Genomic DNA, 27,432 nt, shown 5'->3' with positions numbered 1-27,432 from the left:
ATTCATTATATCAGTGAAAGGTAGGCCTACTGCATGACTATTCTCTGGAATGTCGCTCAACCAGATCTTAACAATAAAAACAATCAGATGACAACTCACTAAAGATGGCTTCTTATCATCATAGCTTATAATTCTTTAATATAACAATAGTGACAAAAAAGTACAATAAAGCAACTCAAAACACAAAGTAAAACATTTATTATCACATACGAGCATATGATTATTCTTATTTAAAAATATTCTTCTTATTTTAGTAATTAGATGAGATGCCTGTCACGCCATCAGGTAAGTATAGCAATCAATGCAATTAATAAATGCCCCAAAGTCTATAATCAGACAGAAGTCCACCACCAAAAAATGCACTTCAAATACCCGAGTCCAAATCAGAGCTATGGGAAAGTTTTGGTAAAGGCAAGTTCATTTGCCGTCTCTTTCTTAACATCACTTAATGTAGTCTCAGCTGATCCATTTGCCTGTAAAACAAACGTTTTATTTATTTATTGATTGCAAGTATATTGATTGTATGTTTCAGAATACTGAAAAAAAACATATAGTAGAGTGTTTAGTCTTCTTACCCCTGGTGACACCAAAGCAACTCTCACAGTAAATTGAACGACGGTAGACCCATAAGCTGTCCCCGGCCTTCAGGTGTCCCAGAGACGCATTACACACCCCACACTAACAAAAGAAATAATAATAATACTCTTTTAAAATGATTTTTCTTGAATAAATAATCTTTAGAAATTCTTGAATTAATATAATTATAAGAAAATAATTATGAAAACCATTTTAGTTGATAAGTAACAATATAAAAAGAACATTTTTGTTAAAATTGTAATACATTTCATTAATAACATTAAAACTTTCATATTCCATATTACATTCATATCATTTTCATAAATATTGATATTTTTAATATGCTTAATATGAGTAAAAAAAAAAAACGAACCTTGAAACAACGTGCATGACAGTTTATATTCATGTCATCCAGAATCATCTTTTCATCTGTGAACATGTTTTTTTGGCAGTATGTGCAAATGTCCTTTGAACTCACTGTCCTGCAATAAAGTGAAAAGCATTTCACATGTGCACGTCACATGGCATCAAACTCTGGCATGATTCAATTCCATTTCCATACCTTTCCGGTGATGTGTACACAGTTGTAGAGGTTTTTGATGTGAGAGAGTCAGATATGTAATCAACGGGCCTGTGGACAAAATTACATGACTAAGTCTACAAACCCCATCAAATCTAATCAGTATTTCTTGTAATGTTTAACTGTCGAACCTGCTCTCTGTGAATGATGATCTGGAGTAAGAAGGACTTGTGACAGTACTCCACTCATTTCTATGCATTTAAAAAGATAGAGAAGTGTACTAAACAACAAATAATGTATCAGGAAAAGATGCTTGATTAAGAAATACCATCCTACCTGTCATTTGTTGAATGCACAGTTCTGATGGTTTTGGAGACCGATACATCCTCTTGACTGTAGGAACGATAAAATTCCATGATAGAATAAACACTACTGCACTGAGAGTGAAGCTCTAATGAAACGTTGTGAGCTTCGACTAAGAATCTAAACACGAATGAGCACCTGCTTTTGTGTTATCATCCTGGCAGTCATAAGACTGGTTAATCTACTTAAAGGCCAAAGCAAATGTCAAACTCGTCAAAAATGGGTTCACACCTTATAAATATGCAAATGCAACATACCTGCCACCATATTTTGTGTAGGTTGACTTGATTGGCGTTGGTATGAGAGTGTCATACAGTTGATCCTCAGCGCTGTAGAAAATCATTCAGAGATGTTTTTTTTGTCTTACAGTGAGTGAAAAGCATTTACAGGCGTTTACTTGGAATTATCTTTCAGGATCTCACCTCTTTGTGGATCGGAGAGAATATGATGTTGTTTTAGTTGGTGAAACATCCTCAGTGTAGGTTTTGATGCTAGAATTGAAATGAATAAGAGGTTAATAGAGCAGCCTCATTATTTCAGGCTGGTCAGCAATAAGCAATGCTGTGGTTACTGTACCTAGTGGTGGTCTTGAGAGGTGAAGTGGGTCTGTACAAAAAGTATGAAAGGATATAGTTTAATAGCAAAAAACAACAACAGCAACTGAATTAAGATATTGTTTCTAATAGATAGATCTTAAATTAATCAAAATGTCCTTAAAATCATATAATGAACAAAGTATATATATTAAAAAAAAAAAACTCTTTATTTACTTCTTTCCCATAAGGGATACATAGACTTTTGTAGGAAAACTGAGAATTCTGATAAAAGATATAGGAAGCCTATATATTTAGCTATTCTGTCTATGCATGATTATATGGTTAGCTGCATTTTCTTATTTGCGTTTAGTATTGTTTTTCTCGGTTGTCAGTGACCCATCAGGATAGACATGTAGGAGATTTGTGGGTCGTGACCCTTCAGTGTAGAAGCACTGATCTATGACACTCACACATCACTGATGTCCTTTGATGACTTCACAGTAACCACCTCAGTCTTGTAGTCACTTTACAGACACACAACATTTACAGTGAGCAACATTTCAGTCTCTTAATGAAAGATCAGTTCCTTGCACTGCATTTTTTTTTGCAATAAATATAACAGTTGTGATGTGAAGTTGTGAACAATATTTCAAGTTCTCACCTCTTTGTGGAGTAGGATGTTGTTTTAGCTGGTGAAACATCCTCCTTGGTGTAGGTTTTAATGCTGTGAATGAAATTGTTAAAAGGTTTAAGATAGAAGACACATTTTTCAGGTTAGTCAGCAATCTGGATCCATGTTTTTTCTGGTTAGTCAGCAATGCTGTAGTTACTGTACCTTGAGGTGGTCTTGACAGGTGAAGGTGGTCTAGACAAAATGAAAATATAGATTTAATTTTAATACATACACAAAACACAAAAAAAGTGTTTTATTGTATTGAATGTGCACTTCATATCTTCAAGCGTATTTTTTAAAAACTGTACTTTCAGATAATATAAAATCAATTAAATAAATAAACAACACTTAGATGTACTTTCATGACTGTTTCTTAACACACTTATGTGCACTTTAAAAAATTAGCACTTTGTAATAATTTCAAATGAAAAAGCTTTACTTTAATGTCCATTTTAAATCATTTTGTTTTAATAATCTTGTTATAGTTTAAAAAAATCCACTTATTTTGATGTTTATTATCATTATACCTGTAGTGTGTTATTTGGCATTAAGTTACTTAATTGTAACTTCATCATTACAAATGTGTAATTGCAAATATATTTAAATACATGTCATACAAGTAAATTCAGCAATACACTTTAACCATATCTGAAATTACATACGATGTACTCAAGAGATTTGTGGTTCGTGACCCTTCAGTGTAGAAGCACTGATCTATGACACTCACACATCACTGATGTCCTTTGATGACTTCACAGTAACCACCTCAGTCTTGTAGTCACTTCACAGACATACAACATTTACAGTGAGCAGCATTTCAGTCTCTTAATGAAAGTTCAGTTCCTTGCACTGCATTATTTTTTGCAATAAATATAACAGTTGTGATGTGAAGTTGTGAACAATATTTCAAGTTCTCACCTCTTTGTGGAGTAGGATGTTGTTTTAGCTGGTGAAACATCCTCCTTGGTGTAGGTTTTAATGCTGTGAATGAAATTGTTAAAAGGTTTAAGAGAGAAGACACATTTTTCAGGTTAGTCAGCAATCTGGATCCATGTTTTTTCTGGTTAGTCAGCAATGCTGTAGTTACTGTACCTTGAGGTGGTCTTGACAGGTGAAGGTGGTCTAGACAAGATGAATTATAGATTTAATTTTAATACATACACAAAACACAGAAAAGTGTGTTTTATTGTATTGAATGTGCACTTCAAATCTTCAAGCGTATTTTTTAAAAACTGTACTTTCAGATAATATAAAATCAATTAAATAAATAAACAAAACTCAGATGTACTTTCATGACTGTTTCTTAACACACTTATGTGCACTTTAAAAAAATAGCACTTTGTAATAATTTCAAATGAAAAAGCTTTACTTTAATGTCCATTTTAAATCATTTTGTTTTAACAATCTTGTTATAGTTTAAAAAATTCAGCAATACACTTTAACCATATCTGAAATTACATACGATGTACTCAAGAGATTTGTGGGTCATGACCCTTCAGTGTAGAAGCACTGATCTATGACACTCACACATCACTGATGTCCTTTGATGACTTCACAGTAACCACCTCAGTCTTGTAGTCACTTTACAGACACACAACATTTACAGTGAGCAACATTTCAGACTCTAAATGAAAGTTCAGTTCCTTTTTTGCAATAAAGTAGGGATGCGATATATCGGCCACCATATCGGTATCAGCCGATTTTTAATGTTATCGTTATTGGACAGATAAGAAATTTTGGCCGATATATTAAAGCAGATAAATTTTTTTTATTATTTCCTTCAGCTGAGACACTTCCGATACACAATGTTCACCATGATGGTTTTGATTTGCTTGAAATATGACTGGAATCACTTAAAAAAGGAAAATAGAGTTAAGTGCAACATGTGCAAATCTGTCAGAATAAGCAACAAGAAATTATAATGAAAACATTATAATTGTGTGCTTGGGACATGGCTCTTAATGATGAGACTTTTGTTTTTGTAATCAGTCTCTCAAAAATGATATAAAAATTTGGATTTAGATTTATCGGCCAATACATCGGTTCCCTTTCGAAGGGAACTCAACAATACGTCAACGACGTTATGGGGAACGCCTCAGGCGTGACAGGTGTCTGAAATCACTATCAAATCACTTCAATCATATTGCCCGGCGACAGACCCGTGAATCATTAGCGTGAATGATTAACGTGCGACCTGGAAGTATATAAGGGCGCCTTGCAAACATGACAAATCATCTCATCGTCTTCAGGGACTGTTTGTGTGAAACGCTACTCAAAGTTACGAGCAAAAGGTAAGAGAATGAAACGCACAGGAAAGACAGATTGTTTTCGTAAGTGTGCCGACCCGTGTCCGAGGTTCCTGACACCGGCTGACACACACGAGCTGTGCGTTTTTTGCCTGGGAGAAGAGCATGCACGGGAGGTTCTCGAGGGAGCCCTCTGTGCAAACTGCGAGCGTTTTTCTCTTAAAACGCTCCGCTCTCGTCTGGCCCTCTTCTCGAGTGAAGGGGGCTCAGCGTCTGGTCCTCATGGTGCAGGTCCCGCTCATGCCGAGGCAGAGCGGCGACTTGCATCATGGGGTTCCCAGATGGAGCTCGTCGATCGCCTCGAGAGGGCTGTAAACCTCTCAGATGATTCGACGGCTGACGAGGGCGAACTGCAGGTCGATGGGGAAGATTACTCACCGACTGTTCCTGCAGTTTCTGCTCTTCAGGGCGCGCAGGACATGGTTGAGGAGGTTTATGATCAGGAAGATCCTGAACCCCCTCAGCCATCCTGCCCCGTGTATGCAGAGCTGGTGGATGTTATGGAGCGGACTGCTGGTAGGCTGCAGTTGCCTTGGCAGCGCGCTAGAGGAGAGGCCGCTCGCGGTAGGCTCGATGATCGGTTTCTCCCCGGCCATACACCACCAGCTCAGGTGAGCCTTCCATTCCTTCCTGATCTTCACATGGAGATCGAGAAGGCATGGAAGAACCCATACTCTGCCCGTATTCACCAACATCAGCGGGCCAGTTTCGCTGATGTTGAGTGGATCAGAGAGCATGGGTACGTGTCGATGCCGCCCATTGACGAGACGTTCGCGAACTATCTCGTGTCTGGGAGGGCAGCGACACTGAAAGCTCCAACCCTGCCATCCAAACCGTTGAAAACAACGGCTCGTTTGAATGGTAGAGCATACACGGCAGCAGGTCAGGCCGGTGCTGCACTGCACACCATTGCGGTGTTGCAGGCATACCAGGCCGACCTGCTGGGGGATCTCGACCAGGGGGCAGGGATGTCCCCAGAGGCGGTGGCTGAGCTGCGGCGTACCACAGATTTGGCTCTCCGGGCTACCAAGCAAACCGCTGCCGCGATCGGTCGTTTGATGGCGGCGATGGTGGCCACGGAGAGGCATCTGTGGCTAAATCTAGCTGGCATCGGGGAGAAAGAAAAACTCTTTGGCACCTCCGTAGAGGCGGTGGTGGGGAAGTTTAGGTAGGCGAAGGCGCGCTCAGCAGCATTTAAGTCCTGTATACAGCTGAGATCCGCGTCCGCACCCGGGCAGGCGGGAGAGCCTGGCCTCTCACGGTCTGAGGACCGTAGGCAGGGCCAGCGAGCCAGTGTCGCCTCTCGTGCGCCCCCTCCCTTGAGGAGCAGGCCGCAGAGGAGGCGTGACACCCGCAACAGAAGAGATTTGAGGGAGGTTATCCAGCGCAAACGCACACAGCGTCGGTAATGGATAACCTCCCCGGAGGGTCACGAAATCTGCCCTCTCTCTTCTGACCCCCAGGTGTTCATTACATCAGGCCTGGGAATGGGCCTATGATGAGAACTATGTTCTGATGGCCCACCTAGGCTTGGTTAGTGGAAACGCCCCTTTCAGGCATGTAAAGTGGCGGATCCCAGGTTTGTAAAGAACTATCTGGCGAGTCTTCACTTTGCACGCCGCAGGTGAGCTGCTGGTCTTTTCAAAGAGTATTTTTTGTGATTAAAAAATAACATATTTCTCTTTACAGACCTCGTTCCCTGTATAGAGTCATGGGGTCATGTCAAGGTAATAAGGTAAGAGAACTTTATTGGATTATCAGGGCCCTGAAGTTCCCCGTTAGGTGGCCAGAACGGTAACTGTGTTAGCCTTCGGGCTGCTAGCCACCTCAGGGTAGAGTGGTTGGTCTCTCTCTTAAAATTGTTTTACTTAGAGTGTTGACTGACGCTAGAGCTTCAGATAGATCTTTTGTCCGGCCCACGGGTCCGTTTGACTTCTTCCTGAGTATGTCGCCCCTTGAGCTCTGTTTGGGTTTTCATTAGGCTGAGCGATTCTGCAGCCCTTTGTATGGAATAATACAGACTTAATTCTTTAGTAAGGCTGTGGCTCCTCTGAGCCCTCAGATAGATCTATGCTTGCAGGCTGGCCCTCACCAGGGCCGCCTCTGTAGCTGGCCTAGGCTGTGCCAGGGATAATAGAGGCGCTCTGCTAAAAATTTAGCATTTCTTCCTCTGACCCTTCACTTTGTGAATGTAGGTTTCTAGCATCCCTGTATTAACAGCCTCCTCCCATGGGAGACGTTTGGCCAAGGCCCACCCCCTTCTCTGCATTCTGGGGTGAATAGAGTAATGCAGCGTGGTGCAGAGGATGGTTTATAAGGACATGGTAGGCCTCAAATAGGCCTCCGTGGTATATATGTTTTTACTGAGCAGGGTTAGGCCGTCTTTCGCTTCACGAAGAAGATTGGGTTTCCTGCCCGACCCTGCCGTGCAGAACTGGCCTACGGATTTAGGCGCCAGTTTAGGCTTCACTCACCTCGCTGAGCTACTGCCCGAGCTCTGGGTTGTAGGTGGTTTGGCTTTCATTCAAGCCCCACTCCCCTAGGTTGGGCACAGATACATTTCTGTCACCCCTAGAGCCGCTGGCAGGCCCGCACCCTGGTAACCTCAGGGTGAGGTGTGAATATTCCCCTGTGATACAGGGTAGGTCTGAGCACTTCACTCCCAGTTCTGTTTTATCCTACCTCGCACCACTATGGCTCGGGTCGAGTATGAATTAAGCTTCACTTCTTCTTTGGTCGAAGTACGCTCCCCTGAAGCCAGAGCATTGCCCTGAGCTGACGCCCATGCTTAGATGGTAGGCCCCTGACTAACTGGGGCCTCCGTTGAGGCAGAGTGGCGTATGTTGTAGTCCCCTTGTTTTAAGGGTGCTAGCTTTCTTGCGGAGTACATTGCCATGGGCAATGTGATTAGGCACCAGGATGCTGTAGGCGCTGTCTAAACAGCTTTTCTGCCAACGAAGTCTGTGCCATTAGGTAGTAGGCCTCAGCAGGCCTCCTTGATTGGACAGCCCCCTAGAGGGCACTGTAGGCCAGCTCACTTTACGTGGTTGGCCTTGGTGGTTCGGGCAGTTGACTCACTGATGGGTAGTAGGCCTTAAACAGGCCTCCTCGGAGGTGAGTCCCAACATTGTGGGACATACCTTATAGCGCTACTGGAAGCCCATTAGTAAATTATGCTTGTGTAGTATGGTTCCCAACAGTGTACTTTATGGCAGAATATGACTTGCTATTAGCTAGTAGGCCCGACCAGGCCTCCCTGATAGGCGAGTCCCCAGCTGGCTGCCCTTAGCAGGCCACCTTATACTATCACCCGGACTCAGGGCTCAAAGCTACCAGTTGTTATCAGGTAGTAGGCCACTCAGGCCTCCCTGAAGGTGAATTCCCACTTACGTTGGCTATCAGGTAGTAGGCCTCTCTGGGCCTCCCTGAATGTGAGCTCCCAGATAATTGGCTGTCAGGTAGTAGGCCTCACCAGGCCTCCCTGAAGGTGAGTTTCCACATGCTGTGGTTATCAGGTAGTAGGCTCCTCCAGGCCTCCTTGAATGAGAACGGTCAGGTAGTAAGCCTCACCAGGCCTCCCTGAAGGTGAGTTCCCACAGATTGTGGTTACCAGGTAGTAGGCCTCACCAGGCCTCCCTGAAGGTGAGCTCCCCACATACTGTGGTTATCAGGTAGTAGGCCTCACCGGGCCACCCTGAAGGTGAGCTCCCCACATACTGTGGTTATCAGGTAGTAGGCCTCTCCAGGCCTCCCTTTGAATGTTCCCCGTGGTGCTGAGTTTATGAAGCTAGTGGCATCTTGCTATCAGTCTCAGCTGGCCTTAGGAGGCAGCTGCTGAAGGCGAGCTTGCGCCCTGGCTCGCTAAAGTGTTTATTCTCTGCTACTGGTTCCCTCCCGGAACCTTTCCTGCCTACAGTCTGGTTTGCCTACCAGGCGGACCTTGTGCTCCCCTCACCGGGGGTCACTATGAGCATGCGGCCTCCTGAGTCTGGTCAGACGGTCGTAGGCCTCTCGTGAGGCCTCCCAGTTAGATCAGCCCTTAGGCCTTCACCGGCCTCCTCAGTGTTTTGAAACACAGACACTGGGTAGATCCGTGGATCGAGTAGAGAAACTCCCCTCGCTAGCAAGGGTTGGAAAGCACTATGCTGAGTCATACTCTCCGGGATATCCCGTCTCTGGGATCCGGGCCGAGTGAGTGGTTCACTGCCAGCTTCGCAGTCCCTCGGGTTGGATGCCTTATTTAAGGCAATTGTCCAGAGGCTCTGTCTTCGGACAGACAGGATGTGGCCAGACTAAGTGTCTATGTACTGACGCCAGGTCAGGCCGTCCTGGTGGCATTTCGGGGTGAGTACGTTCCCCTGAATAGTGACTGGCTGGGGTTCCTTCGGGTTCCCTCGCCACATTCCCTAGAAGGGACCCCTTCTAATTGGAAGCTGTGATTCCAGGCCCGGAGCCGGCCCAGATAGGCCTTTCATTTAACCATGTTTATGAAGGTTTTTTCTGTGAGGCTGTAGTTTGTGCTATGACCATAGGGAATGCTGTCACTGACAGCCAAGTGTGACCTGAGGGTGAGTGGTTCTAGCGTTTCATTTGTTGCTGGTTCTGACCGTTGTCACTGCCACTTGGCATGCACTCCCCTTAGCATGGCGGCGTCGGTATATCTTTCCCCATAACGTATTGTTGAGTTCCCTTCGAAAGGGAACGTCTCAGGTTATGACTGTAACCTATGTTCCCTTAGAACAGGGAACGAGACAATACGTCTCCCTGCCATGCCTCGGGGCTTGCCTACCGTACAGTCCCTTCAGACGATAAGGTGATTTGTCATGTTTGCAAGGCGCCCTTATATACTTCCAGGTCGCACGATAATCATTCACGCTAATGATTCACGGGCTGTCGCCGGTCAATAAGATTGACGTGATTTGATAGTGATTTCAGACACCTGTCACGCCTGAGGCGTTTCCCATAACGTCGTTGACGTATTGTTTTGTTCCCTGTTCTCAGGGAACATAGGTTAGAGTCGTAACCTGAGACGTTATTGGCTTTCAAGTATAAACAATTATCGAATCAGCCAAAATGTTCATATCGCTGCATCCCTACAATAAATATTACAATTGTGATGTGAACAATATTTCAGGTTCTCACCTCTTTGTGGAGTAGGATGTTGTTTTAGCTGGTGAAACATCCTCCTTGGTGTAGGTTTTAATGCTGTGAATGAAATTGTTAAAAGGTTTAAGAGAGAAGACAATTTTTCAGGTTAGTCAGCAATCTGGATCCATGTTTTTTCTGGTTAGTCAGCAATGCTGTAGTTACTGTACCTTGAGGTGGTCTTGACAGGTGAAGGTGGTCTAGACAAAATGAATTATAGATTTAATTTTAATACATACACAAAACACAACAAAAGGGTTTAGTACAAAATACCCAAAATCCAAAAAGGGTTTAGTACAAAAAGTTTATTACTTTTACCACGAACAGTATACACCAAAAAATATGCAAAAATAGTAACATTACCCTTGTCAAAAAAGTGTTTTATCGTATTGAATGTGCACTTCAAATCTTCAAGTATATTTTTTAAAAAGTATATTTTTTCAGATAATATAAAATCAATTAAATAAATAAACACCACTTAGATGTACTTTCATGACTGCTTCTTTACACACTTATGTGCACTTTAAAAAATAGCACTTTGTAATAATGTCAAATGAAGAAGCTTTACTTTAGTCAATTTTAATAATTATGTTTTAATAATCTTGTTATAGTTTAAAGAACTCCACTTATTTTGATGTTTATTATCATTTTAACTGTAGTGTAATTTGGTATTACTTAATTGTAACTTCATCATTACAAATGTGTAATTGCAAATATATTTAAATACATGACATACAAGTTTATTCCACAGTACCCTTTAACTATATTTGAAATTACATACGATGTACTCAAGAGATTTGTGGGTCGTGACCCTTCATTGTAGAAGCACTGATCTATGACACTCACACATCACTGATGTCCTTTGATGACTTCACAGTAACCACCTCAGTCTTGTAGTCACTTTACAGACACACAACAAGTGCATTATTTTCTGCAATAAACACTAGATCTTTTGTTGGACTACAGAATCTTGTGGCGTGATGAGGTTGATATTCTGATTAAAATGAAATTAATGGGATGTTGTTTAAGTTGTTTAGTGTATAAATATCTAAATGCTACATACATGCTATCAGGTTTTGTGTTTGCTGACTTGATTGGCGTTGGTATGAGAGTGTCAAACAGTTGATCCTCAGTGCTGTAGAAAAGCATTCAGAGATGTTCTTTGTCTTACAGTGGGTGAAAAGCATTTACAGGCGTTTACTTGGAATTATCTTTCAGGATCTCACCTCTTTGTGGATCGGAGAGAAAATGATGTTGTTTTAGTTGGTGAAACATCCTCCTTGGTGTATGTTTTAATGCTAGAATTGAAATTAATAAGAGGTTAAGAAAGTAGCCATATTTGTTCAGTTTAGTCAGCAATAAGCAATGCTCTGGTTACTACCTAGTGGTGGTCTTGAGAGGTGAAGTGGGTCTAGATTTAAAAAAAAGTATTATAGATTTAATACAAACAAAAAATAAAGTTAAAACGCTAAGATTAATTATATGTCACTAACCCGTCAACAGTGTCTTTTGATGACTTCACAGTAATGACATCAGTCTTGTAGTCACTTTAGGAACATATAACGTGTGCAGTGAGACATACAGAGAACATGAAAAGTATTAGGACACTTTTGCACATTAAAGGCACAATTGGATATGAATTTTAATTAACCTATATAACAGACCAATTCATCTTAATTTTGAACAGTATATCTATTATTTTATAATTTACAACCAAAATAAATGTTTTTTTTATGTGTGTGAAAAGAATGAATTTGAATATCAAAGTTGCTTTAATATTTTGTTATATAATGCAACAAAAAAAATCAAACATCAAATGCATATGGAACTGATCTGATTTACCCAGAAGTCTTGGTCTTTAAAACTGCCAGGTCTTTATCAGTGATTGTTTCAGACTTGGTAATTGATTTCACTACATCCTGCCTGAGGACAAGAAGACAACACAGTTTAGAATAGTTAAAGCCGACCATGTCATTCATAACATGCAAGTAAAGATGAATAGTGTGAAATAGTTATGATAGATCTGCCTTGATATCCTCTCAGTATCTTACTTGGTAGTGGTCACTGTGGTCTCGGTAATCTTTGAACCACTGATTGTTGTTGTAGAAGCGCTGAAAGAGCAATCATCAGTTTTGTTAGAAGCTAGTCTTTATTAATTCAATCATTCGTTTAACCAGGTGTGTCTCAGAGGCATTACCTTGTCCTGGGCTGCGTTCTCACGGTTGTTTTAGTTCCTGTGGTTCTGTAGGGTTGAGTGATTGAGATGATTGAGCTCTTAAAATGTTTTAAATTCCAACCAATTTTGGCTTTTCATCACTCTTACAGACAGGTTTTAAATACAGCAAACATGGGTGACTAATCATATTGTAAATGTAAGCCCATGTTCTTCAACAGATTAAGCATTATTGTACTGTAGTAGGTATTGTATTTTACACTTCATTGTTTTTCTAAATAAAGTACAGAGACAGATTTAAACATTAACAGTTGAAAGTTGTGATTTGTGTGTATATTTTACCTGGTTTCATTCAACTTGTCCTGGCTGCCACCAAATCTGCACAATGAAAAGAATCACATAAGACTCTTTGATCTAATTTTATCACATAATATTTTTACAAAGCACCATATTATGGGAGCCCATTTTTTCCACACATAAGAAAAACTATATTAGAGTCCACATCACCGGACAATATTGCTCTGTTCTGCCTAGTACAAGGCTCAGTACTAGGGCCGTTGCTGTTCACTCTGTACATGCTACCCTTAGGAGATATCATTAGGAAGCATGGCATTAGTTTTCACTGTAATGCCGATGATACTCAGCTCTATATTTCTTCACGCCCTGACGAAACTTACCAATTCACAAAATTAACGGAATGCATAGCTGATATAAAAAACTGTCCTCAAGTCCTCGTCGTCAGTTAGGAACCTGGGTGTGCTCTTTGATACCAATCTTTCATTTGAAAGTCACGTGAATAGTATCAGTAAAACCGCATTTTTCCATCTTAAAAATATATCTAAATTACGTCATATGCTCTCAATGACAAATGCGGAACAATTAGTTAATGCGTTCATGACATCAAGGCTAGATTATTGTAATGCTATTATGGGTGGTTGCCCTGCACGCTTAATAAACAAACTACAGTTGGTCTGAAATGCAGCCGCAAGAGTTCTTACCAGAACCAGGAAGTATGACCATATTAGCCCGGTTCTGTCAAAACTGCATTGGCTCCCTATTAAACATCGTTTCAATTTTAAAATATTGCTGATTACTTACAAAGCACTAAATGGTATGGCTCCCCAATACTTGAGCGAGCTCTTAACGCATTATAGTCCTTCACATCTATTACGATCTCAAAATTCCGGCCAGTTGATAATACCTAGAATATCAAAATCGACTACTAGCGGTAGATCCTTTTCCTATTTAGCACCTAAACTTTGGAACAATCTTCCTAACATTGTCCGGGAAGCAGACACAGTCTGTCAGTTTAAATCTAGACTAAAAACACATCTCTTCAACCTGGCATACACATAAAACATTATACATTCCTATTATTCATATCAGTTAAATGATTATTAGGCTGCATAAATTAGGTCAGCCGGAACCAGGAACACTTCCTATAACACCCGATGTACTCATTACATCATAAGAAGAATGGCATCTACAATAATTTTAGTCTTTCTTTTTATTACTAGGTTTACTGTAATCACTCGGATCCGGGCCGTATCCAGATCAGATGGTGGACTTGCGCCTGGACACGACCACAACGCATCCCTGAAGTGTCAGTAGAGTGTCATCTCCCCTGTGAAGGCCTCATCGTCACGACAGCCATCGGCACTGATCCTCAACAAACTCGTCTCCATACGCGTGTGATGACTCTGATCTTCAACCAGATGAACTACATAATATAATGTTCTGATCCAGTCTGACTTCTGACCTATAATGCTGCCTGAATCAACCATACACTGTTTGTTCGTTGGCCAGAGGAGAACTGGCCCCCTGACTGAGCCTGGGTTCTCCCAAGGTTTTTTCTCCATTCTGTCTCCTAATGGAGTTTTGGTTCTTTGCCACTGTCGCCTTTTTCGTCTTTCTTCGCCTTTGTCGCCATTGGCTTTTGGCTTGCTTAGTTGGGGACATTTAATTTTATATTTAACAATATTATTACAACATTATTTTCCTGTTATCTCTGTAGAGCTGCTTTGAAACAATCTGGATTGTAAAAAGCGATATATAAATAAAGGTGACTTGACTTGACATTATTCTATGCGCGCTCTGCAGTTTTGTTGCCTTCCACTTTAAATGCTCATTCTCTTTAAAGCAGGATGGATTCTGATTGGCTGTCAGTGTTTTTATCGTTCATCAGCTATAAAAAAAAACTTTCTGAAAGTGATTCCAATGATAATGTTTCTCTGTGCCGTTATCAATAGTTGTGGTCTTGACTCTGCTGTTCTTTTACATTAAGAAAGATTTTTAGAACATCTTTATCGTTAACTTATCATTCTAGTTATTGTCCTTGGTGTGAATGGGCCTTAATTCATAATAATGAGTAAAAAAGATATAGATATTTTGTCATTATTATGACTTTTTGTGATAACTATGGCTTTTTTATCTCATAATTTTGACATTTTGTATCATAATGTCAACTTTTTATGTCATGATTTCAACTTAAGTCATATGAATTTTTTTCATAATTTCTACTTAGTATCACATAATTTTGACTTTTTAGCTGATAATTATAACTTTTTATATCAAAATGATGATTTACCAAAGCATGATTGTTTTTTTCTTATGTTTCGCTAATGGCCTTCCATAAAAGTGAGAATTGTTATGTACTGTGTAATTCTAATGCACATTTGTAAACTTGGTAATGTGTTTAATGTATTGTATGAAAGTGATAAGTGCGTCTTCAGCAGTGTATTACCTTTTAGAGAGAGCTTGGACAGAGGTACCTTGTGTGGTGACGGTGGTGGTTTTGCTCTCGGTTTTGCTAGTTTTATCTTGAGGGCTTTGTGAAAAAAAAAAGGATCTCATTTTCATATTCATTTTTTTATGTCAACATGTGGGATATACACACAAAAGTGTTAAGACGAGATTAACTACCTGACAAGGTTTTCGTTGGACTTGTAACGGCTCAGAACAGTTTTGCCAAAGTTCGGGTCGTTTCTGTTGGGAAATGGGAAACACAAATTCATCTCGTCAGCTGTTTAAGTCTGTCAGACACACATAAATCCCATTGACAAAAAGCATCTGAAAGATTTATAACCATATTACAGAGGAGAGGTGTTAATACAAGTTGTATCAATCTAGTTTGCTGTCCATTGATGAATGTGTTGAAAACTCACTCGACTTGCTTGTCCTCGTTCACATTTGCCCTGATCCAGCTATTGTCCTTCAGCAGGGATGCTTTCTTTTTGCTGTCCTCTACTGCTTTAGTAGTACTTGAAGTCGTAACTGTTTTCAACAAAACGTGTTAGGCAAATAAAATGACTTGATTATGAATGCACATATGATATACTAAGAACAATGGGTTACACTTTACTTCGATGGTCCACTTTTGACATTCTACTAAGTAAGTAAATTTGCAACAACGTCAACTAACTCTCATTTGAGTATTAGTGGAGTGTAGTAAACTGTTGGTTTTAAGGTTCGGGTTAGTAGAAAAAGCTGACATGTGGTTGCAAAGTTACATATAGTCAGTTGAATATCTGTTGGGGGAGCATCAAAATAAAGTGTTATCAGATATTAAGCAGACAGTCAACTAATATTTGAATGACTGCTAGTTGACAAGAAGTTACAAAGTTACTTATAGTTAGTATAACGTCTAAAGTGGATTATAAAATAAAGATGTCATTTTAATGCATCTTCTCACCTGTTTGGACTTTACTGTATGATTTTCCAGTGAAAGACATGGTTAACGCTGTAAGATGGAATTGAAACACAATATTACGTTTGCAGTGGATACAGTGTAGTCACTTCTGCATATATCATACATAGGCTACTATCCACAAGATGGTGCGACCAGAAAATACATAAAGAGAGTGTCAATGCAGCATCATGCTCATAAAAGGCATATTTTCACAATTTACGGTTAGTACATTCCATTCCTGGTTTTGATGTTGCATTGTCCTTTCACTTCATACCTCCCTGGATACACCCAAAACTAGTCTGTCCTGATCCCTGTAGAGACACACCCTTCAAACACCTGCCACTGAATCCATAGCAACATTCTCATGTTTTGAAAAGAAACGTCAGATGTACTGCAATTAACAACATCAGCTGAGAGGTTTCGATGGATTTTAAATAAAAAGTGTGTGTATGTGTGTATGTGTGTGTATGTATGTGTGTGTGTGTGTGTGGGGGGGGGGGGGGGGTAACAAATCTATTTTTCTATAGATTCTATAGATTCAACAAATCTAATAGATAACAAATCTATTTTTAGATTTGTTTCATATTTGGGTAGCTGACATTACATACTTTTTACTCAAGGATATACACACATAGAATTATTTTAAACTGCTCTTTACCAATTCTTTACATATGTGTATATATATATATATATATATATATATATATATATACATAACATTGTTTTGTTTTGGAAAAATATTATGCATTAATGTATGACTAACTTTTAGAGCATTTTTCAAAAGAATTATATATATATATATATATATATATATATATATATATATATATATATATATATACATAGACCTGTCAACCAAAGTTGACCATAACAAAACAACCAAAACATTAAACACATCAAACAAAAATACTGTAAAAACAGTAATATTGTGAAATATGATTACAAATTAAAAGAACTGTTTTCTATTAAAATATATCTTTAAATGTAATTTCTTCCTGTGATGCAAAGCTGAATTTTCAGCATCATTACTCCAGTCTTCAGTGTCACATACTGAATAACTGAATAAATAATTCTGCATTTAACTCAGCGAACTTTTCTTAATATTATTATTATCAATGTTGAAAACAATTTTTGCTGCTTAACATTTTATCCATCCTTTTCGTGGTAAGATAAAAATATATAGAAATTAATACTTTGAAAATGATGCTGAAAATTCAGCTTTACCATCACAGAAATAAATGACATTTTAAGATATATTTAAATAGAAAACAGTTCTTTTAATTTGTAATAATATTTGGCAATATTGCTGTTTTTACTGCATTTTTGTTTAAATAAAATATTTGTCCAGGTACTACTAACATGTTGTGTAGATTTGACTTCTAATTTGAGCAGAAAACCTCTATTCTAATTTTATTTTAAAAAAGCAATAATCTGTGACAATGTCATGGTCTTCAAATCCACCTTGACATTGAACACTGTTTTAGTAAACTGCCCTGCGAAATACTCAACACAACATTTAATTAACTGTTCACATTGTGTACATAAATCCATATGACGAGAATCCAACCAAATTAAAGATTTAGTTTTAGTAAGATCACACTGTTAACATAACCCCTTTGATTTTAGAAACAAAACGGATAAAAAATATTAACCATGAAAATGATTGACATATATAACTAGAATAGAATCAAGAGAAATACCTATAGTGTGTACAATCATACCTTGGTATTTCAGGTGCGCAGGATGTGATAGAGTTCTGATGAGAATAATATAGCGTTTACTGCTCTTCACCTCTTACATATTTGACATGGGTAGGGAAGGACCAGTGAAAGGTGTGGCTTCTTACGAGAGCAACTGAACCTGAACTGTCAGCACAGCAATGTCAACGTAGTTTACTGTAGGGGTGTGTTTTATGAGGTCAGCTGGGAATGATGAAAAGGCACTAAGTTATGAATGTCATTGGGACATAGGCAATTGTCTGTCTTAGGAAACTATGTGAAAGCCTCCATTACAACCTTCAATGTCAAGATAAGACGGGGAAAAAAAATGTTTGGGTGTTGTTCTTAAGGTTTAAAAGTTCGAAAGTCAGTTCATTTAGTTACATATTTTGCCAGCAATTATAAAGAACTGTAACTTTATAAAACTATTCAGAGCCTTAATTGTTAGCAGGTGTGCAAAATCATTATTATTTATTATTACCTCTTAAAAGGTTGTGTCGAAACATTTTAGCAACTGTGGAAGTCAGAGTTATGTTGTAAAGCTTTTCTGTAGTGTTTGGCTAGTCTTAGACATAAAGGTTCTTTATTCACGGCAAAAAATCTGTATCTTAATTAGTATTTTTGTCTTGTTTCCAGTCCAAATATCAACAAAAAATCTTACATCAAGAAGCATTTACTAGAGAAGTTAAATGGCATAAGAAATTATACCATAAATTAAGTGAGTTTTTGCTTAAAATATGCCAATTGGGGTAAGAAAAAGAACCTTGTTTAAATGTTTTTTTTCTTCTTCTTTTTTTCAGAAAACAAGATATAATTTCTTATGTCATTTTACTTATCTAGTATGCCTAATTGCTTCTTGATATAAGAATTCTTAGATATTTGAATACCAAGTATTCAAAAATACCAAGTAAGAAGCATTTTTGCAGTGTTGGCATTGAGGGATCCGACATGAAGAACCTTTAGGGACTCTAAATGTAAGGATTTTCATGTAGGCTAATGACTCGGGACGTTTTTGCCGTGAAAATCAAAAGAATGTGAAGTTCACTCTCAAGAGCCTCTCTTCTGTTCAATCACACAGGAAATTAATTCAAGACAATTTTAGATAAAGCCGAAAGAGACATTCTGTGAAAATTCTGTGATACTAATGTGTCATGCAAAGAAAATAGAATAATTATAGTCTCAAATATTAGTGCAGCAGACTAATGACATATTTCAAGAGAATCGTTCAAATTGGTATGGAAGCATGAAATTTGGCACAGATACTCTCTAAGGGTCCTTTTTTGGAAAAAAGGCATTGGCCACCCAAAAATTCAACATGGCGGCCATTTTTTAAAGATGGCCGCCATTTCTTTTGAATCCTTACATCAATTTTTGGAAACAGTGGCAATGAACATAGGAAAAGAGGGCAGCCGTCTTCAAAATTGTTTTCCTTCATGAATTTTTACTGGCCACTTCCTTTTTCTAACAGTGGCCTTTCCTCTCTGTGGACTGCACCTTGCCATGGTGGAGAGGCTTGTGTAATCCAATGAACCTGAGTACTATGCCGGCGGGGAATTTATATCCCTGGCAAGTTTAACTAAGCTGGACAGGTCAAACAAGAGGAGGCAGACAAAGCAGACATTATGACTATTTGACAGAAATGGTGGCCATCTTGAAAATGGTCGCCATCCTGAATTTTTGAGTGGCACATACCTTTTTCCAAAAGAGTTTCATGCTTGCATCACCATTTGAACAAATTAAATAATTAATATTCAACAGAAACGGCGGCCATCTTAAAAATGGCAGCCATCTTGAATTTTTGAGGGACAAGCATCTTTTTCCATTAACATGTCCTTTAGAGAGTATTTGTACCAAATGTTCTACTTGGATTACTGTATGAATAATTTATATAATACGCATTGAAAAGCAATGGCGGCCATCTGAAAAAATGGCTGCAATATAGAATTTTTGAGTGGCTAACACCTTTTTCCAAAATAGAGAGTATCTGTGCTTATTTTCATGCTTTTAAACCAAAGTAAATTATTTTTTTTACTAATCTGCTGCACTATATAGCCTAATTTATAAACAAACTATCATAAGTGTAATTTTAATTACCTCATCTGTAAACATGATGCCGATGAATTGCAGAGCTTGAGCAAACATATTCTTCTCATAGTTATGATCAGATGCTTTCTTAACTGTTTTCTCAAGCTGGCGGCAAATAGGCTATTTACATATTCATCTCAGCAGCACGGCGTCAGGAATCAGGATGTTAGTTAACAACAGACAGTAGGCTACATCACTGCAAAGGAATTTCCAACTTCTCTTTAATTCTAATCGAAGAATGAACAAGAACTTCTAATGTTCTGACTGATGGAGTGTTTGTGCACGAGTGCGAGCCGAGCACGAGCAATTCGTTGCTGGCTGCATTTCACTTAACGGCCACCGGTGTACATATATCCCTTTTAACAAAAATGGAACATTTCCATGGCACAAAAGGTTATATATAGTATAAAAAGTTTTTTCAGATTATTAAAAAAAAATTCACACTAAGAAAAATCTTCACTGAAAAGTTATTTTGGGGAACCAAAAATGGTTCTTCTATTGTGAACCGAGATTTATAGTCTAATGTATCTGGGCCTCAGATTTTTTTTTTTGGGGGGGGGTGTATGGGTTGATTGGCTGGTTCTAAATTAATAGTTGTGTTGTTGCTGAAGCATGTGGCTTGTTAGGTTCATGCTTTGATGTGGGTGAGTGAAGCTCTCTTTGCGGAAAGGAAGCTACAATATATGTCTGACTGCAAATATGAAAGGCATGTCTGTTGGGTGTGACACTAATGCATCACACCCTTAATCAATAGTTTTAACGTGTGTAATATGCAAAGGACAATACAAAGACTTGACACAAAAAGCTGCTTCTTATGTTACACCAAAACATTTTTAGGCTATGAAAATACTAATATTTGGACATACGAGATTTGGAGTGCTAATACGATGATTGTATTTATTTAAGGAAATATGGTGTTTGCTTTAAAACAAGATAGATACACTGGAAAAAACTTTGCTGCTTGCTTTATTCACTTAATTAAAATGAGCTCAAGCAACACAATTGTTGAACACAACTTAATTTCATTGTGTTCAATCCACATAAATATGTCAAATTTTTTAAAACAAACTAAATTAACTAGTTTTATTCACGTCAAAAATATTATTTAACATCACTGAATCAACCCAAGTACATTAATTTATACCAGTAAAAAACATCTCTTTAGAATCACAGGTTGCATTCTTGCAGTGTACATTAATAATTTGTGTTGCATTAACTAAAACTGAATTCGTTGATTTTTACTCGCAGCATTTCCATAGGACTGAATTGAGATTAAAGGTTAAAATTAAGTGTTATTTGATGATTTTTGGATTAAAGACAAAGACCATTTAATCTTTATTGTTCACTTAGGTTGGCAAATTAAATGAGATTCTGTTGTTGAAGTTTTTGTGGTCACCGCTGAAAGAGAGCTGGTTGGTTTGGTCATGGTTTATGCTTCATTCAGCAATGCTAATGTCAGTGCAGTCACAAACTAAATATGTAGTCAAATTAAGTTTGTGTTAACACTTGCCTCAAAAAACTGAGTGGATTGAAAAGTGTGTTCAGTTAGTTTTTCATAACCTAAAATGATAATGCACTGCTACTGAAAATGTCGCTATTTTAAGTGGTTTTCACAAAACTAATAGATAGATAGATAGATAGATAGTAGATAGATAGATAGATAGATAGATAGATAGTAGATAGATAGATAGATAGATAGATAGATAGATAGATAGATAGATAGATAGATAGATAGATAGATAGATAGATAGATCCACATTCTTTCACCTTAACACTGACGTTTCTCACCACTAGATGGGGCAATAAATTAAAGAAAATGGTTTTGATTAAAATCCTCCAGTTCGTGTCATATTTGTATTCAAGGATTTACTGTAGAGACATTTTAAGAATTTCAAAGTAAGAAATGTATACATTCTTCTTCTGCTCTCTGCCTTAAGAAAAAAAAATTCTGTTGTTAGAATTAAATTTTTATCCAAAATATAATTTGATAAAAATCTTTTGTCCAACCATTGTCCACAAAATAAAGCTGTTTGATTTTGACTGTGCAGAAGTGACCTCCCTGCACAGGTGAAGATGTTCAGTCTCACCTCTACCATTACTGAATCTAAGGTTGATCATTGTAGGGTAAATGACTTCAGTGCTGCCGACACAACTCTACAGTGTCTGTCTGTGACAGTGAAGGGAGGAGGGAAATGTCATCTCTCAGTATTCGGGTTATGTCCCCAGTCAGAGGACACTCATTGACCTTATTGCATTATGTGCAGTTCCTCTCACATAATCTTTTTCTCGCTCTTCTTGTTTAATGAACATCCACATCCTATCTCTTATTTGTTTCATATACCTTCAGATGTACAGAATTTATATCAAGGAGAAAAGTCTTAGGGTTACAACGAGAATATGTGGAAAATCTTACTTTCTCTAACGAAGTGGGTCAGGGATGGATAGTATTTCAAAGACATGTATTTGAATAAATACAAATGCTATTTGTCAGTCAGAGTGTCAGTCAGCCTCTTTATAGGCAGATGATTTCCTGTATCAACTTTAAGCAACCCTAAATTTGAATGCACACAATCTGGAGATCCCAGAGAGAACAGCTCCATCTAGCGTTAGTGCATTTTCTGCATTCATATGAAGTGGCTGATCTAGGCATTGTTCACACAGTAGTATTAACTTGACTCTTATTTGATTTGTTAGGTTTATACAGTTATTTTCATTATCTTACATAGTGATGCAAATTACCAAGACTGAAAAGTCTCGATACTTTTCACCAGTCATTACATATATCAACAGTAATGAAGTTACTAGTCCGCAGCCAGCTATTAGTGATTTCACTAGCTATTATTGAGAAAACTTTGTTTGCAGTTTCTTATTTCAATTCCTATTGAACAGAGGAAGGGAAGAGGTATAGGTGAAATAAAAACAAATATTTCTAAGAAATTTTAAATAAATTATAAATATTTAGTGGTACTTCAGCGAATGACAATTTTAAATGTATTTTGATACCCCCCCCCCCCCCCACACACACACACACAGTATCTTGTATTATTTGTTATATTCAATATTTTGCTTTTTTATGAATTATACCCACATTCAATTGTTGAAGAATGCATGAAGCTAGAATAAAATGTTTTTGTTTTTAAAGCAGAGGCTCTGTTCTTTCTTTTGATATATTGCATGTTCTGATATTCATACAACAAAATATTCTGGGGGGCATTCAATTTTTTCATAAACTTATCAAAAATTGCTGGCGGTGGCTGGCAACTTTATAAAAAAATAAATTTAAAAAAAGCATCGGGGAAAGAGTTAATTGCAATTAAACTTTACATAAAGCTGCACTTTAGAGTGCTTTTTTGACCCACTTAAGTACATCTTTATATGCAATTTCAGAATTATTTATACTGTATTTGAAATATGGTTACTGACAAGACATGCCTATTTATGTAAACTAAAATATGTTATGTGATGTATGCAATTGTAATAATGTAATATCAGTTAAAATGTTAGAATCAAGTATTTTATGCAGTAGTATGTTAGTCAGCACATCAAAGTACAGTACGTACAGGTACATAGCACATTACTACAAAGCGCATTTAAGTGTGTTAAGAAACATTCATGAACGTGTACTCTCTTTAAGTACACTTAGGTGGCCTTTTATTTCATTAATAGTAGTATAGAATGGTTTTTAAAAAACATACTTTGAGGATTTGAAGTACAATTGCATATTCAATAAAAACCAAGTGCACTTCATTTCCACTATAGGGAACACATAATCCGAGTCCCAATATTCAGATTTGTGGGTTATCTTTTTTTGTGTGGTTGTTATGGTTTTCAATTCCCCAAGGTTACATCCTTAGTTTTAATAACAAGTCACTGGTAAGGGTGCTTCAGTGGTAATCCTATACCAGAACAGTATGCCAGGTAACATGCTGTAACATAATCCACGGAAACACATTTTGACAACAAAACTAATGCTTTGGTGTGAGCAAATTATTTAAAAGGATGGGGCTTATTTTTGTTGACTTGCCTAGTGAGATTATTTTATTATGTGAGAAGACTGTTGAGTCATTTGTACAAATATACAATGAAGCATATTCATTAATTGCACAATATACACTAATGACAAAATGATGCTATTGACCAATCAGAAGTAAGTATTCCAGAACAATTTGTGAATACAATAACTAGTAATAAGACATCTTATAAAAACGGCTAATATTACCAGACTGCCAGAAATTCAGGAAACGGAGTATCAAATTTGATTCAGTATTGTCAGGAAATAATAACCATACAAATTTAATGTAGCTACGATTCACCATGCCCCCTAAGGAAATAATCGCCCTGGATGTGTTTTTACAATCGTGCAGTAAATTCAAATTCTTCTGCGAGAGGAAACGACCGTTAAAGCATCTAAAACCTGCGTTATTAAACTCGCCCGCTCCATTACTACAGCGGTCGCGTTTCAAAACCTACCGAGTCCAATAGCAAGAAAGCACTCTGTGCGCGTGGTTTATTATCTTCATCCGACCGCCCAAACAGTGTCTAGGTAGTGCGCGCACTGCGCTTTGAGCCACAGCCGGTGTGTGTGCGCTATGGATGGGAATGTATCCCAGCATGCTTGACAGTCAGTCAGCAGCGACATGAACAGGGAAGGATGATGAAGCTAAGATGGCAGCGCTACTAGGGCTGCTGTCTTTACAGGGTCAAGAAAAACAGCAGGAATAAACGCAAAGCACGGACGTCAGCTCGCGCGTTTGACTCGTTTTACTTCGGGCAGTTGAACGCGGTCGGACCGCCTGCAATCGAGGAAATAACGGTTGGTTTTTTGAAGCGTATTTCGCAGTCGCAGCAGAGCGGCTAACCGTCAACGTCGTTTTAATTGGAGATACTCGGATGTAATTCGCCGGGCATTTTTGCGGTTTTGCGGAGCGGATATATGGGGTGTGCTCGGGAATTTGAGCTCTGTTGATTGACTTTGTAATCTAATTTATGCGTTGTTCCCCTAAACGATGATGTGTGCTGCTGCGGCGGCAGCGGGTGCCGGTGGCAGCGGGATTGTGTCCTCCTCATCCCACTCCATGGGGCTGGGTGTCAGGGTCATTCCGGGAGCTGGACACGATTTCGCATCGATCGGATCAGGGATGGGCTCCTGTCCCGTTGTGGGGGCCCGCTCTGATTGTCGGAGCCGCTACCAGCTTCTTCTCTCAGGGCGAGCACTGGCGGAGCGCTATCGGAGGATATACACCACCGCGATCAACGACAAAGAGCAGGGGCTAAATCTCGGCAGGTGGGTCTGATTTACATGTTCGGTTCAGGTTGAGAAATGGGCCGTGGTGCCTTGCGGGTGGATGTGTTGGTAAACAAAACCCAGTGGGTTAAACATGAGCTCATTTGAGCCTAAACAGTAGTGCAGCAGCAGTATTAGCAGTTAGCATGCGGCTAACTTCCTTAGCGAAAACACATTAGCGAGCGCAGCTAAAACACTCGAGTAATTCGTTCGTGTCAACGGAAAAGCTCAATTTTTGATGGTTTTGATTTGTGCACTTTTTAAAAACGTCACCTCTGTGCTGTCACGCCTAACAATACCGTTTTGGTATCTCATGCACAACCAGACTATATAACGTTAGTTGTGCTAATAGGACATAGCTGAATGAGTTTGATATGTATGCTATAATTTTACTGGCTTCAAATGCAATGCATAGACTATGGTATGTTATGCAAAGAAGAAAGAATTAAAGTTTTCACCTCAACATTTGTGTACAGTTAAGACTGGATTTTGACTAGTGAAGTGTTGTCAGGCTTATGAAATGTCTTATAGTCCCAGTTCAGGTTTTATATATTATCCTTCTTCACTGAATTGCAAGATTAAGGTTATTATTGTTAATAACCAGCCACTTCATTTTAATAATGTGACTTATTGAACGACACCAACATTTATCGCATGTATTCAGAGCTCTAGCCGTGTCTCATTTGTGAAGGGCTGGGTTCTGTTTTGCCTGACGTCACCCTGCTGTAGAGAGAAGCGCGCGCACACACTCTCTGACGTGCTTTACTCATAACAGTCTCTTATTATTGATCTTCCTGAACAAATCATTATTGTTTCTGCTCATATTTATACTTTTACTTTGTCCATAGTTCATTCATACGTAGTTTCACAATTAGCAAAAAAATCTAAACAGATGACAAGGTAAAAATGACATTCCATTATTTAGCAAATAAAACAGTGGAAACTTACTTATTTTAGTTGCATGTTAAAGAAGATATTCAATAAATCAAACTCATTGTTTTTTTAGATTTACTAAATTGCTTTTATGTATTTTTAAGTTTACATAAAAGGTTCAAAATTAACATTAATTAAGGTTTACACATAGGCCTACAACTCAAGAGTCAAAATGAATAAGCGCTGAATGACCAGAGGTCAATAAAAAAGATATGTGAGATTAAGGAAAAAGGATTATGAATATTCCTCGTTTATGCAAATTTGTCTTTGAGGTTTAATAGTCCTTTTACAAGTGGTTTAGTAGTGTACACTTGCACCATCCATCCACTTATGACGTCACCAGCTGAACCCTTGAACACCCCTCGAAACCTTCAGGCTCTTCATCACAAGCAGCCTCTGTGCTTTCACTTTTCAATGCATATAATCAGCTACGGTTTTGTTTTCCATTGTTTACTGCCATACACAAGCTATAGCTTCAACACAATTCCTACATAAGGTTGTACATAATAGCAGATTCAGATGGCTCTCTTGTTTGAAATGAATCTATGATCGGCCGCTGCAAGAGAAGTTTGTGTTCCTCGTGAAGGATTTGCCACTAGACCAGTGTTTCTCAACTGTTGGTGTGCAGTCCAAGAAATAACAGAATACAGAATTCGCTAAATTTTTTTGTACACGCTTATATTTTTAGTTGCTCTTTATTGTGAAGTTAACTATAAAGAGAAAATGAAATTATGAGCATGTAACGTCGTAGTTACGTTTTCAATTAGTAAGTCATGAAATTATCAAAAAGTACCAATAAATCATGTTGCTGGTATGTTGTGTGTCAGCTGGAAAGGATTTAGGTGATGTTCATTCTATTCATCAGGATTACCGTCCATATGTTTTATTAACAGTTAATGTTATCGTGTGTTCACTATTTTCACTTTGTGTTATTTTTTCATACTTTTAATGACTGTGGGGGCTCATAACACTGCACTGTGTAGTAACAGTGTCATTTAACAGTGTCATGCGGTATGTGAATTTTGTGAAAGGCCCCTACGATCTACGGGCGATACACGCACATTTTATTGAAAATATCAAGCGCTATAAAGAAGCTAATAATAGCCGTTGCTGGGTTTCCTATCATTTATGATATGACGTTGTTTGCTTATAGGGACCAGTTACAAAAGAACGAGGCATGGGATAAAATAGCTGGGATAGTTTACATTTTTGTTCTTAAAGTTGATCTTATTTTAACTTGAATGACGCGTTTTTTAAAACGCTGTGACATGCGCGAGACGCGGCAAAATACACAAAGCTCGAGCACACAGTCTAGCGCGTGTTTACATAGTTAAATAGAAAAGCAGTGAAGTGGAATGCAAAAACACCAATCTCATGTGACATTTCATGTTGTGACACTTCTCTTCTCCCTGCTACGTCAGAGCGACCAAAG

The 27,432-nt window shown here is 38.4% G+C and overlaps 2 protein-coding genes across 24 annotated transcripts in view; one reads left to right on the top strand and one right to left on the bottom strand.

Annotated features, from left to right (window-relative positions):
- Positions 1-105: 105 nt before the first annotated feature.
- On the bottom strand, positions 106-19,868 carry scel (sciellin). 3 transcript variants are annotated; one of them, XM_077215745.1, is made up of 32 exons: positions 19,793-19,868; positions 15,984-16,031; positions 15,457-15,565; positions 15,215-15,277; positions 15,036-15,119; positions 12,635-12,670; positions 12,317-12,361; positions 12,171-12,230; positions 11,962-12,042; positions 11,613-11,666; positions 11,501-11,530; positions 11,346-11,417; positions 11,183-11,254; positions 10,966-11,019; positions 10,290-10,319; positions 10,117-10,179; positions 4,196-4,249; positions 3,761-3,790; positions 3,587-3,649; positions 3,396-3,449; positions 2,831-2,860; positions 2,657-2,719; positions 2,466-2,519; positions 2,036-2,065; positions 1,882-1,950; positions 1,717-1,788; positions 1,433-1,489; positions 1,288-1,347; positions 1,139-1,207; positions 950-1,058; positions 576-678; positions 106-473 (listed from the first exon to the last, which is right to left on the bottom strand). In XM_077215745.1, the coding sequence occupies exons 2-32, from the start codon at positions 16,021-16,023 to the stop codon at positions 457-459; spliced, it is 1,827 nt and encodes a 608-aa protein (XP_077071860.1). In that variant the 5' UTR covers positions 16,024-16,031; positions 19,793-19,868; the 3' UTR covers positions 106-456. The 3 variants fall into 3 exon arrangements, with proteins under 3 accessions (XP_077071860.1, XP_077071859.1, XP_077071861.1); XM_077215744.1 differs by lacking the exon at positions 19,793-19,868 and adding an exon at positions 17,702-17,885; XM_077215746.1 differs by lacking the exons at positions 10,290-10,319; positions 10,966-11,019; positions 11,183-11,254; positions 11,346-11,417; positions 19,793-19,868 and adding an exon at positions 17,702-17,847.
- Positions 19,869-24,400: 4,532 nt separating this feature from the next.
- The window catches only part of mycbp2 (MYC binding protein 2), a 123,504-nt gene continuing 120,472 nt past the window's right edge, over positions 24,401-27,432 (top strand). For all 21 annotated transcript variants that reach the window (XM_077215718.1, XM_077215712.1, XM_077215709.1 and 18 more), the window contains exon 1: positions 24,401-25,067. In XM_077215718.1, the coding sequence (XP_077071833.1) occupies positions 24,790-25,067 (278 nt within the window). In that variant the 5' untranslated portion in view covers positions 24,401-24,789. The remainder of the gene's footprint in view (positions 25,068-27,432) is intronic.

The sequence above is a fragment of the Siphateles boraxobius genome, unplaced genomic scaffold, assembly GCF_051911475.1.
Source record: "Siphateles boraxobius isolate OS27281-9 unplaced genomic scaffold, OSU_SipBor_1 7, whole genome shotgun sequence".
NCBI lineage: Eukaryota > Metazoa > Chordata > Actinopteri > Cypriniformes > Leuciscidae > Siphateles > Siphateles boraxobius.
Note: the sequence above shows the minus strand (reverse complement) of the source record. Positions and strands in the feature narration are given on the sequence as shown.

Excerpts from the sequence above, each read along its gene's own strand:
- scel (XM_077215745.1), bottom strand. The coding sequence starts at position 16,023 with ATGTCTTTCACTGGAAAATCATACAGTAAAGTCCAAACAG. Across the intron at positions 1,951-2,035 it reads CCTCTCAAGACCACCACTAG|CATCAAAACCTACACTGAGG; the intron begins GTACAGTAACCA and ends TTTCAATTCTAG. Across the intron at positions 1,059-1,138 it reads GTGTACACATCACCGGAAAG|GACAGTGAGTTCAAAGGACA; the intron begins GTATGGAAATGG and ends ACTTTATTGCAG.